This window comes from Lepidochelys kempii, chromosome 19 (assembly GCF_965140285.1).
Source record: "Lepidochelys kempii isolate rLepKem1 chromosome 19, rLepKem1.hap1, whole genome shotgun sequence".
Lineage (NCBI taxonomy): Eukaryota > Metazoa > Chordata > Testudines > Cheloniidae > Lepidochelys > Lepidochelys kempii.
Window position 1 is genome coordinate 7686178 of NC_136398.1, and position 13659 is coordinate 7699836.

Below are 13659 nucleotides of genomic sequence, written 5' to 3' on the forward strand. Positions count from 1 at the left end.
GGAGAACATAGGTGGGCAAAATTATTCACGCACGGAAACTTTGGCAAATAAATGTAGTTACTCCTTACAATCAGAGCTAGGATTGCTAGCCCTCCAGGATTGTCCTGGAGTCTCCAGGAATTAAAGATGAATCTATAATTAAAGATTATGTCATGTGATGAAACCTCCAACCAAAACTGGCAACCCTAATCAGAGCATCTGCAATATAACGAATGTCTCCTCTTGCCCAGTCTTGAGGAAGAGCTCTGTGTAGCTCAAAAGCTTGGCTCTCTCACCAACAGAAGTTGGTCCAATAAAAGATATTGTCTCATTCACCTTGTCTCTTGTCTGTTATATGTAACCTATCATTTAAATCAGCTTCTGTACCAGATGACTGGAGGATAGCTAATGTGACACCAATTTTTTAAAAATGCTCCAGAGGCTATCCAATTACAGGCCAGTAAGCCTAACTTCAGTTCCGGGCAAATTGGTTGAAACTACAGCAAAGAACAGATACATAGATGAACATGATTTGTTGGGGAAGAGTCAACATGGTTTTTGTAAAGGGAAATCATGCCTCACCAATCTACTAGAACTCCTTGAGGGGATCAACAAACATGTGGACAAAGGTGATCCAGTGGATATAGTGTACGTAGATTTTCTGAAAGCCTTTGACAAGATCCCTCACCAAAGGCTCTCAAGCAAAGTAAGCTGTCATGGGTTAAGAGGGAAGGTCCTCTCATGGATCAGTAACTGGGTAAAAGATAGAAGACAAGGTGTAGGAATAAATAGTCAGTTTTCACAATGGAGAGAGATAAATAGCGGGGTTCTCCAAGAATCTGTACTGGGACCTGTACTGTTCATCATATTCATAAATGATCTGGAAAAGTGAGGTGGCAAAACTCAACTATTTTCAGTAATTTGGAATCATCTTCAAGTCCAAAGCTGACTGAAGAGTTGCAAAGGGATCTCATGTGACATCTCCAGCAAAACAGACTGTGACACAACAGCACATTTCACAACCATGACATGGGTTTGGAAGACTTTATTTGACACCTTTTGCTGGATGTCTGACAGCTCACAATGTTAACAGCTCTGCGCAGTGCAAAGTGTGGGCTCTAAGGCACAGACTAGCTCCAGGAACAACCAGTCCACAGGGAACTTCTCCGAACGGAATATTGGAATATTGGAATAAAGGAATATTGCATTCCCGATTGACTCTGCCACCTCAGGAAATGAGTGAGGACAAGTACCGGGGGCCAGGGGCATTTATGTGTATTGAGAGCAATCAGGAGGGACTCACTTCCAAAACAAGTCTGTCTGACCCATATACATTTAACATACGTATGTCAGATACACAGCTGTATCAATGCCACTGCTGAGCCACCAGTTCAATACACAACTGGCCACTTGCTTGACGTCTGGGATGGGGAGGGTCTGTTACATAAAAAGACACTACTCACTGTTCCCCCTTTGTTCCTTTCTCTGCTTTGCCCTTCCTGGCATGGCACCACTGACTCAGGCAAGGGTCACGTTGATGCAATTAGAGGGTATTCAACTGGACCAATGCCAGCTTCTGCATAAATCCAAGAAAATAAAAACACAGGTTCAGGGAAGAGGGGTCTTGCGTTGGTTTAAGTGGAGGTATACTGCCTTCTTATATGTTATATAAAATAATAATGCCAAGAGAAGTGCACCGGGGCAATAGACAGCCTGTGGCTAGGGTGGCCAGATGTCTTGGTTGGGAGGAACAGTTCTAGTCTCCCAACCCCTTCTGTGGAAACAGGCCCTGGTTCTCATAGACTCCATGGCCATCTGGTCACCAGATCACACCAACTGCCCTTCCTATGCTTCTGTTTTATATAAACAGCATTTCCTACACCCATTCGGGCAACTTCTGAGCACTCTCTTACTACTGCCACTTCTCAGCTGATTGCAGTAGGAACCAAATAATAATCATCATCCTTGGCATTTATATAGGATCGCACAGAGAGAAGACAAAGGCAGAGAAAGCTTTCAAGAGACAGAGGACATTCTAGGGGCTGGTCAAAAGCCCATGAAGTCAGTGGAAAGACTGCCATTGACTTCAGTGGGTTTGGGATCAAGTCCATGCAGAGAACATGGCGATAAAGAAAAAGGGTAGAGGTGGGCCTGGCGGAACAGGCTAGAAAATTTAATTAAGGATCTGGAAGTTGGTGAAAACAAAGGAGGAGCCTGGGGTAAAGGATGCTTTCTTCCACTCTTCCCTTTATGGTAATGTATTTTCATATGGGGAGGGAGGATTGATGGCTGAAGAGGGGAAGAGAGAAGGAAGGGTATCCTTTTTCCTCGTAGTTCAGCTCCCAAGTCCTCCCCTCCATGACAGGTGTCACTTCGGAAACCTGCTCCCTTACTCTGTAATGCTTCACTGGATGAGCAAGGTCTGTCTCTCTCACAGACATCTGAATTATCTACATAGGGAATCCCAAACAGCAGCTGGCAAAGGCATTTTGCACAGTAATGTCTGATACTCCCTCCTGAAAACATTCTGATAACTGCATTGATCTAAGCACAGGATCAGGCAAATGTTTCCGTAAATCAAGTTCACTAGTGACACTTGGGAAGGCCCTGGTTTTAGGTAAAAGCCGAGCCACGGGAAATGAAAATGTGGACTGCACATAGTATTGAGGTCTTAAGTACAGGAAGTCCTGTGCTGGGATAATTCTTTGCAGCAGGAATGCATACTGGGTATCACAGGGTGTCAGTTCAGAGGGAGATGGGGAACTGTTACGTTTTCAACCAAGTCGTCCCTCAGGGTTCTGTGGTTTTGAATCAGCTTGTTACGCATAATGTCAAGCTCTCCATTTTTAGAGATCAACAGAATGGGGCTGGCCAACGGAGAGGAACCTCCCAAGTGTCCTGACTGTTTACGGCAATCCTGATGGGGGTTGGGTTCAGTTATCAAAGGACAGTTTGTGTGCGTGTGGTAGATTGTCTCTATTACTCGCCAACATGTCTCACCTCACTTAGATCGTGTCAAACAACATGCTGAAGCTAGGAGGAAGTCAATGTTTGAAAGTCAAGGTGCAGGAGGGAATATCTTTTATTGGACCAACTTCTGTTGGTGAGAGAGACAAGCTTTCGAGCTGACACAGAATTCTTCTTCAGGGCTGGCCTGAGGAAGAGCTCTGTATAAGATGGAAAGCTTGTCTTGGTCACCAACAGAAGTTGGTCCAATAAAAGATATTTCCTCCCCCATCTTGTCTTGCTAACATTCTGGGACCTTCATGGCTACAACACCACTGCATACAAGTGTTAGAAAGTGTCACTGCTTGGGAGCTCTGTGTCTCCAGCAAAGTCAAATCAGTGCCAAGGCTGGTGTACATTTTTCAGACTGCAACAGTCAGCTCTACCAGGGCCTGGGCTGGAGAAGGGAAAGGTCTGAATTAGGATCTGTGTATAAACCTCACCCATAACCTTTAGTGGAGCTGTACACAGACAAATACATTCAGTTCAACAAAAAATCTGCAAACCTGAAATGGAAAAGAGGGAGACAGTGTGATGGGGAGGGAGGGAAGATGACGTGAGGAATAAGAAGGGATGGCAAGGTGAGGAGAGGATCCTTTATTTCTGCAAAGCAGGAAAGAAGCTGTTCATCGAAGCATGCTTTCTGAGCAGTGGCTGCTGATGATTTTTGTCTCCATTAGGATTTTGTCAGGGAGGGATCAGAAAGCCCCAATTTCAGTAGCCCAGGAGCGGCAGAGTCTGGAAGTTCCACCTCTGGTCCCTGGCCCCTGGGGAGAATCATTCAAAGCAGGAGGAGCTGTGTAAGAAGCAGGTGGTATGGGAACTCCAGGAGAGGTGGAGGAGAGCAGGAACGTTGCAATCTGGCTGCTCCTAGAGGTGGCATCTCTCAGGGCACCACTTGCTGATGGCACACTGGACATGGCACATGGGGTTGTTGATGTCACTGTGGGTCTAGCCCTCCGGGACGAAGAGGCCATCCTATTGGACAGGAAGTTTCGGCGGGCTGGCATGATGGCACTAGGAATTCGGCGAACGGGAGCCCTTCTCATGGTGGTACTTGGATAAGCCAGGGGGGAAGCAGTCAAGACAGCTAGACCCGGGACAACCTCCCTCCTGGGTATTAGTACTTGATTGGCGGGGGCTGTGGAATTGTGGAGGAATGACCAGGGCCACATCTGAAAGGGCAGAAGGGAAGTGGCCATAGGCGAAGGCTCCATTTCAGCAACATAATTATTCAGGTGGGAGAGGAGTCGTAGCCGGATAGGATCAGCACCGTTTTGTCCCTCAAGGATACCAAGGTATCTGACAACTTCAGTGAGGCATTCACGGAAGCCGATACTCCTGTAATCCACAGCCAGGGCTCGGGCATCTAAGAACCCTGGGAGAAAAAGACATATATAGCAGCATGTCCACCAAGAGCACAGACAACTGATTTCACTACAAATTTTAACGTAATTGCGCATTTAACCTGAGGAATTTGGCGCCCCATGATATTATTGAAGCAAATAGCCGGGTGAGCTTGAAAAAAGAATTTGATGTTTACATGAATAAGACTAGCATCTGCAGTTACTCTAGCTAGGATAAAATGATCAGGGCCATCAATGTTCTTGGTTCAGGGCATAAACTGATCACCAGCCAGGATCAGGAAGTAATTTCCTTTTAATTCTGTCACTGGCTGCTACTGGAGGCAATATTCTGGACTAGCTGAGTCTCTTCTGGTATGGCCATTCCTAGACCAGCAGGTTGTGTGGTGTCTACTTCGCAATGGACAGCTTAATGGCCCCTCCCTGCATTTAGAGACAACTGTTTGACTCTGTTACTCATATTTTATTTAAACAGATGTCCAACTGGAGGATACGAGACAGTCTCAGACCTAAGACTATTGGCTCTAGAGGGCCCAAAGCCTTGGATTGTGGAGACGATCAATGAGGCACAATAAAACTACCAATTGTTCCTTCAGTCTCTTTCCTTCTTGGGCTTCCCGAGAGGATGGGCAATAAACCAGAGAGTGCAACCAGCATGGACAAAATACTGCACCACTTCACATTTTGGGGACCCTGTTGACACCATGTTTCAGCCTTGTAGCATAGTCAAGCTGAGTATTTAAACAATGTTCCTAGACCATGATGTAACTCTGCTAAAGTCCACAGTCTAGTCCCATCTACCCAGCGAGACAGAACTGTGTTTTAATCGAGTCAGAGGTTTACTGTGTTGAAACTGAGATCCCCGCCAGAGTCACTGGGCAAGCGGAGAATGGGAACTTTGCTCTTGCGGACGACGTGTATCCCCTTGTGTGTTACAAACTGTTAGATGGGGGGGTGGAAAAAGGCATGTTTCTATGCCGAGTCACTAACCAGACTCCAGGCAGTGCCAGGAAATGTATCCCAATGGGATGTGGAGGAGGCAGACTTTGGTTTGGAAGCCAGATCCATTTGCAAGCATGACTAAGTGTGTAGCCTTGCCCGGGTCTGTGTGCATAGCTGTCGTTGTTCTGGGAGTTGGCTGCCTTTTCTGTGGTAACACGGGACACACCATATGGCACACCTCAGTCTGCCAAGGCCTAAATGTGAGACCCTGACCCATATGCAGGAGAACAAATAGTAGCACTGGAAGTGGAAAGTCTCCCCATGGGAGAGCCGCTTCCTTTCAAAAGCAAACACCAAATAATTTCTATAACCTTCGTGTTAATGATTTCTGGAGTAAACAACGGACAATAAGAATGGGACGCTGCTCTCAGAGTCAAGGGTGAATTTTCCTCCCCTCAAAAGAAATCCTGTCCCCCTAGGGGAGATCAGTGGGAGTCTTGCCATTGCTTTTAATACAGCCAGGATTTCACCCTCAGTACACACGTTTACAGAAGCGGTTCTCACCTGTTCCTCCAGTGGCATGAAGCATTTTTAAATGGTCCACTGTCATTTGCAGGATCTCTGCCTTCTCCAGCTTGGAGGAGCCCTGTGTATTGAAAGCAGGGAGGGGCAGAGAAAGAGAGACTATCAATCCACTGTTTTAAAATCTAGGATTCCATCTCATTAAGGGAGCCATCAGCAAGGGGACCTGAACTTTCCAGAAATGGGCAGATGAACAGATTCAGGGTTTGGATTCAGACTCATCTCGAATCAAGTGGTAAGGAAAATGGATCTCCCCTCAAAAGATGCTGTGAGGCAAACTGAAAATCTCTGTTTCCGTTCGTCCCTGCTGCAGCTAAATGTCTTTTATTCTCCATAAGGTTTCCTGGAAGATTTATTACCACCCTATTTTACCACCTACTTATCCTCTGAGTGATAATAATTTAGAGCGTTTATGGGGTTTTCAACCCTGAAGAATCCTAACAGGATCTACAGACTGTATTTAACAATTACCCATCAGTGAAATGCAGACACCTCTGGGGTGGAATGCAGCAGTCATTGTGCGCCGTTGACATTACGTAACACTTTGGAGCTGGACCAGTGAAGAATAACATCTCCAAATGTAGTTGCAGAAGGAATTTAGGTAAACAGAATGGCATTACCCAAGTTACAATCTGAGCACGACTCTTGGGTTTAGCACCCCAACTGGGAAAAGTACCCTGAGAGGTTTGGGGCCTTTAGATAAACAGATGTTAACAGGGGACAAAAAGAAACAACAATCACATATGCCGGACATGTGACTTGGATTTCAGGAGATCTTTTCACAGAGAATGGGTAGGACCTTGTTTTTAGATCTCATCCAGAAGACAGCAGCTGCTTAAGCATTAGGGCAGCATTGGCGACTCAGAGAGAGGAATGCTGCCTACTCCATCACCAGCATCTCTTTCTGCAGCACCAGCTGGTGGTCCTCAGATCTCCTACCCAAGCTCTGACTGCTGTCCAACCCAAACCCTGCTCAGCTAATGAGAGCTAATTAAATTAATGCCTAGGATGAAATGGCTGTAAAAGCAAGATGCCTCCCAACCATTGAACCACAACCCTGATTTGGGCTGCCTGAAGATAATTTACTCTGCTGATATGACCCCTCTCTGAATGTTTGTTCATAAGCACCAGAAGGTCTTTTCTTTAACATAAGAACATAAAAGAATGGCCCTACTGGGCCAAATCAAGGGTCCATCTAGCCCAGTATCCTGTCTTCTGACTCTGGCCAATGCCAGGTGCCCCAGAGGGAGTGAACAGAACAGGCCATCATCAAGTGATCCATCCCCTGTTGCTCATTCCCAGATTCTGGCAGACAGAAGCTAGGGACACCATTGCCTTTCTTAAAACTATAAGCCCCTGGGGGGAAAATGGTCACGTCTAACATTCTTCACGTACCTGCTTCTCAAAGGCAGTGGGGACTAAACGCCGCAGTTCAGACAGGCTGCTGTTAATACGGTCACGGCGCCGTTTCTCAATGATCTACAAAATAATTCCATTCAGAGGAGCGTAGCTGGGCCCCATATCCCATAATCATTTTTAGACATATACCTCCCATTTCTAGAATGCCTTCCATCTAGGGATCTCAAATTCTTTAACAAGCACTGGTTAATGGAGCCTCATAGCCCTCCATGGGGTACAGATTGTCCCCCATTTTTAATATCTACAATTTTAGATAGGCACTTTTCATTAAATGAAATAAATCAGTGTTACCAATGGAGAAACTGAGGCATGGGGGTGGGGGGAGTTAAATGACTTGCCCAACAACACTTGGGGTGGGATCCCAACCCCTATAGGGTGGATAAAAGGGCCAGAGCAGCATTAACATGCCCGACAAGCCCCAGTTGCCACTGAGGACACTTTCTCCAGTGAAGGCAGGGTGGAGGAAAAGCTGTACCTTCAGAGGACCCCATCACAAGGGACGTGCTAGACACAGGGCAGCATCATGCAGCCCTAGGGAGATTCCAGCCAGTGCAGGGTCCAGAGGGCAGCTCAGGGAGGATGCTGTGACTTAGGCCACCAAAGCTAAGTTATGCCTGGAGCCTCTCCAGGCCCCAGAAGAGCCCAGCCCCCAGAAGAGCCCATCTCTGGTGTTGTAGAGTTGGAAATAGAAGCCTCTTTCCTATACTGTTCTAACACTGCTTCTCCCTTGGGATATGGAGCTCACCTTCGTTAACAATAGAGATCCATGAGACAGAAGGGTTACAACGGCCCATTTCTTTGCTGAACTATAGCTTACTCGGTAATGAGCATTAAAAACCTTACAGCATTCACATGTCCTCAATCTGTGCATGCCACTGACGGGCACAATATGGCTGTTAGGTTTTGTAGCATAAATGCTACTCACCCCTCTCCGCTTCTTCCTGGCTTGTATCTGAGATGTGGTGGTGGGAGAAACAGCCCTGGATACTTGGCTGTATAGAAAGAAGAAGAAGAAAAAAAGGGAGTGGGGAGGTGTTTCAGCTGCTGTCTATTTGTTAACCACACACACAGACTTTACACCCACTCTCCACATGGGATTTCCCACCTAGAAGGGAGTCTTGAGATTTCTGTACCATTTTAAGCACAGTCTACTTAGAGCTAAGTAAAGTGGGAGGTGGCAAGGGGAGCTGGGTGGGACTTGGGATCTCTCCTCCCTGAAAATGCCCATCAGACTGCAAGAGATTTCTGGCAGGCCGTTCTGCTAAGAGGCATATATTGTCTTTTGGTATCAAAATAGACAGCATCTTCCTGACTTGTTGCAAAAGCAAAGATCTGATCTTTAGAGTCCCTGGTTTTCTCTGTTCTTCCAGATTTCAGATCTCTTTTATAAACCTGCAGCATTTTATACCATCATTGTGATAATGGATCCGAGCACCCACAACTCCCACTGATGTAAGGAGGAGTCAGGGAACTCATGCCTCAGGATCAGGCCTGGTGACAGCATTTATGTGGTTGGTCAGAGCTTTCCTGGATCATGCAATTATTTCCCTGAGAAGAACACTTCTTGCAGCTGCATGTTTGCTTCTCCTGTGACAGACATAAAGTTATCCTGGATTCCCCAGGGCAGTATCTGGTTACACAGCAAACAGCTGAAAGGTAAACTTTTAAACGGACAAAACCAGTTGCTCCCCATAATTAGAGGGACTGGAGCACCATAGAGATGGAGCTCAGCTGTGAAGGCGGAAGTAGGTAGAAAATGCCTCGTTACATTACTCAGCACAGTGATCACTGCCTGCCAATAGACAGTCCCTGAAGGCGCTGTTGTCCCCAACCAGATGTCACAAGCTGCAGTGTAGAAGCCCCGGAAAAAGAGATCTAGAATGGGAAAAACTAGGGGAGACTGCTCTTCAGACCTTTCATCAGCTGAGACCCAAAGGTGAGACAAAAGACCCAAAGTAATGGTGCAGGAAGCACAATACAAGGGGAGGTCAAATCTTTAATATAAACAACATTTTCATCATCTCACTGTTACAATTCTGCTGTATAATGCAGGAAAATAAATGCAGGATAAGAGCAGCTTTGCATGGGACATAGGTACGTTTGGATTTCAAAGGAAGCATATCCTTTAGAGGGACAGACAGTTAGAAGATGGGGGACTTCACAGATGTGGAACCCATGTGTATGTTTGAGAGAGAAGCTACAAAAGTCCTCTGCTTGACTTATCTCCCGTGGTCCTTGGGAGACTTTTCTCTCAACCCCAGCTCCTGAAACTGACCAACTGCTGGACTGTTCCTGCCTCTTGAGACATTTGAAGCAAAGATGATAAAATCTAAACACAGTTTACAACATTCTCCAGTACAGACATCCCAAGGGACCTGAAGAGCAAATAAGAAATATACGTCTGGAAAGGGGTTTGGGTTCACTCCATCAAACCACAATATTTTTCAGTTTGACAGAGCATTTTAATGGCAGAACCTGTTAAATAAATCTCTGTAGGCAGAGTGTGTTCTGCATAACAGGCCAAAACCTAGAATGAGCACGGTCCATTAAAAGTACATTTTGTTAGGCACAAGGTGGGGGGTTTCCAGAAGTTGATTCACTATAATTCTTCTTCCATATGGCAAGAGAAGTGATTAGTAACATTCAAATAACCAAGTCCACATTAGTGAGCCGGGGCAAGAGGGCAACCTTCACATGGTGCGTCTGTTATATGTTATTGATTAACACAATGAATGTCGTCAAAAGGCTACTGGACATGGATTTGTTGATCTCTCAGTACGAGTAACAATGTTTCACATAAATCACACACAATGACAAACTCTTACCTTAAGTACCATCTCATATACCCCATTTTTTGTAGTCTTTCCATGCCTGCTGCGTGTTTTCCCTGTGTCTATGTGTATACTCTGTTTGTGTGTGTGCATGGTGAGAGAGTGGACATGGGAGAGCATTTGCATGTGCTCACAGCAAGGAGTATTTACTCTTATTTGTACTGTTGTATGTGGGATTGTGTGTGTATATATGGTACAGGGATGTGATTTGATGTGCAGTATGGGTGTGTGGTGTATGTGTCCAATAGAACTCACTAACAGTCAGTTTGAATACCCTGAACCTCCATTTGTAGGAAAGTAGAAAGTCCCATTTTGTTTGAATGCATTGCTCTTTGCAAACTGCAGTTCCAGACACTGGACGGATGGATTTGGCTTACTTCAAAAGGGTTTCTTCCATTTGACTGAGGAATTTAAGGCGATTTGGTCTAAGTTTCTGGAGGACTATGACTGATACATTTCTTGTTGTCTGACTTTGTCATTTGTAGTATTGTTCAGCTGGCTATTTAATAAACAAAAATAATCACTTTCAATCTGTACCAACCTTCAGCTCAGGATCTCTGCCGTTTACAAACCCGAGTTAATTATGCTTTGCAATGCCAGCAGTTTATCCCCAAAGTCACACAGCAAATCAGTGGTGGAGTCGGGAATCAAACCCCAAACTCCTGACTTACTGTCCCAAATTACTCCAAGCTCTAGGCAACACTCCCCACTTGGCGGTGTTTCTCTTTGCCTGCTACATTTCTTACACTAGTACATTACTTAGGTTGTAAACTTGTCAGGGCAGGAACTGTTCTTTCGTTACGTGCTGGGTGCTGTACAAACACAATGGGGCCCCTACCCACCACCCACAGTATAATAAATTATATAACAATCATAATGTTATGTTTTACATCTTGCTTTGGAAATACATATTTTCAATTGCAACAGAGATCAACCCTATCTCTATGGTTGTTCCCTGACATAAATGATTGAGACGGTTCCACTATGTACTGTTATGTCCAACAGTGTGTTGTAAGACAGACTGTGGCGTTGTGCTGTATAGATCTGTGATGTGATATATGACATGTGCGTTGGGAGGGTGGATGATATACGGATACACTCCATAGTTGTGTTACCGCTGGATGCATGTGTGCTATGTATTTGTCTAACGCCACTAACGTGTGTTATGTGTTGGGTAAATTGCTCTCTGTTGCCTGTACGGTGCCGAGTAACGCTGAGTGCTAATATCAGCAAGTACTAATGTTCTTTAGGGCCTAATTCTGCGAGAATCTGAGCATATCCCGCTGAGGCACCTAGCAAGAGATGCTCACAGAATGAGGCCATGGGTGATTTCTGTATTCAAGCTATCAAGCAGCGAAGGGTTTATTTCTACGGGTGCACTGGGGGATACTGGGCTGTAGACATGAGTGTTCACATGCAACTGATGCATAAGACAGAGAAGAAAACAAGTTTCAGAGTGCTTTGCACATTCCTCCTCTGTCTGTTTCCACGGGCAGTGCCTGGGCTGCTGGCAAACAGATGACACAGCGTGGGAACACAGTGCTTTGAGGAACAGCAGCAAGGCTCCCTTAACATACAGAACTGCAGTGATCAGGGACCTTGCAAAGAATTAAAATAGCACCGTAGAGGGGGAAATCGCACAGGGCCAGCTCCTTTCCTTTAACCGTCTTCCCAAGCTGCAGAGTGCTCGAGCCTGAGAGGAGCCCAGGTGCTGAAACTCAGCTCCCTCAATGGGTAATGTCCATTGCTAACATTATTTGGTTTGTACAATGTAAAAAACTCGTACCGCGGGAAAACCACAATCCCTCCCGCATTCAATAAAGAGCAAATGAACCTTGGCCTAACCGGGCAATGGGTGCATTATGACTCCACGGGCAGAGTGTCTAGTACAGGACAAACTCACTCATCCAAAATTCTTTGGGAGGTTTCAGATAAACAGCGCTGCAGATTATAGATACTGGCCCTTGCATTGGGGGAGCATACATAGCTGTCTCTTGGGGAGCTAGGAGCTTGGGTTAAAAAAGGTGAGATTATTCCTTTCCCTTAGCCATGATGGGAGAGTGGGAAATCAGTTGCATTAGCCTTAGCCTTTCCTCCAAGGCTGGCAGTTCACTATCCCTTCACTGGGGGCTGGGGTGAGTTTCTGTCCCTTGCTTTCCAGCTGTGAGGTTTATGATGATGATTAACCCTGGTCATTCGCACTTTCCAGTCCCAGAGCATTGCACAAATCATCCTCACACCCTCCCTGCCCATTCTGGGATTAGCCCAAGTTCACAGAGGCGGGTCAGCCTGTGGCCCCAAGTGGGTGGCCTGGCTGAGATGGGAACTCCCAGTGCTTGGCTCTGGAGCTGCTGGAAGGACCCTGCTGGGCTCTAAACCCACCTCCCCGGTGCATAGGTGCTGGAACTAGGGGGGTGGCCGCCCCCCACTCCCTGGAAGTGGCTTCCATCATCTCCAGGGTTTACAGTTTGGTTCAGGGGCTCTCAGCCCCCCTACTGTGCAAATTGCTCCAGCCCTCCCTGCCCCAGTGCACCCTGACCCCCATGCCAGCCCCCCCCCGCACTGCCCCTCCCATGTGCCCTGACCTGTCCCTCCTTACCTGTATTCCTCCTCTTTGCCCACGTCTATGGTCCCGTCCGACTCCGAGCCCGACCAGCTCTCCTCGCTCAGCCGCTTCATCCTCCGAGACAGCGACGGGCAAACAGCCTCCCCGCACGTTGGGGTCTATGGGGGGGGTTGTCCCGCACGTGGGGGCGATCGGGGGTCTATGGGGGGGAGGCTCTCCCGCACCCTCCCCGCACGTGGGGGCGATCGGGGGTCTATGGGGGGGAGGCTATCCCGCACCCTCCCCGCACGTGGGGGCGATCGGGGGTCTATGGGGGGGGAATGGCTGTCCCGCACCCGCGGGGGTGGATAGGGTCCGTCGGGGGGGGTGGAAAGGGGAGTTGGGAGCTGTCCCACCCTGGCCGGGCGCTGTGCGATCGGTCCCGTCTCCGCGGCCCTGCTCCCCTTCTGGCTGTAGGAAGGGAAGAGACCCAAGTCCCCCCCCCCGCGCCCCCGCCGGGCTGGGAAGAGGAAATCGCCCCCGACGCCTACGGGCAGCTCCTCCGCCCGCTCCCGTCCGGCCCCGTCTCGCTCTGCCCGGCACGTCCCTCGCCCCGCAGTGTCGGATCGCTCGGCTGCTCCGGCTTTCCCAGGTTCCCACTCCCCTCCCTGCCCCCGCCTTCCTGTCAAAGGAGCAGCCCGTGTGAACCGGCCCGGCCCCCCCCCCTTCCCCTCGCCCCCCTGCCCGCCTCGGTGATTGGTCCCCGCCGCGGTTTAAAGGGACCAGTGACCTCACTGGCAACAGAAAACCGTGGGAAAGCGATGGGCCTGATAAAGGCCTGGCTTGTTGCAGGGAAAAATCAACATCCCGCCCCTCACGCACAGCCGTCGGCGGGGCTCCAGCGGGTCCGGAGCCCTGGGATTCAGATGCAAACCAGCTTGGCCTAAGCTCTGGGCGGTTTTCAAAGGGCAGAGGCTGGGCTGGTGCTTTC

General features: G+C 47.8%; 1 protein-coding gene across 2 annotated transcripts; it reads right to left on the bottom strand.

Annotated features, from left to right (window-relative positions):
• Nucleotides 1-1009: 1009 nt before the first annotated feature.
• Nucleotides 1010-13307, bottom strand: HEYL (hes related family bHLH transcription factor with YRPW motif like). 2 transcript variants are annotated; one of them, XR_012155620.2, is made up of 6 exons: nt 12723-13307; nt 8218-8284; nt 7269-7352; nt 5856-5937; nt 3492-4363; nt 1010-1555 (listed from the first exon to the last, which is right to left on the bottom strand). XR_012155620.2 is itself a non-coding variant. In XM_073317665.2 (5 exons), exons 1-5 carry the CDS (start codon nt 12800-12802, stop codon nt 3684-3686), a joined length of 993 nt encoding a protein of 330 aa, XP_073173766.1. In that variant the 5' UTR covers nt 12803-13307; the 3' UTR covers nt 1010-3683. The 2 variants fall into 2 exon arrangements, 1 of the variants encoding a protein (XP_073173766.1); XM_073317665.2 differs by having other exon boundaries at nt 1010-4363.
• Nucleotides 13308-13659: the final 352 nt, after the last annotated feature.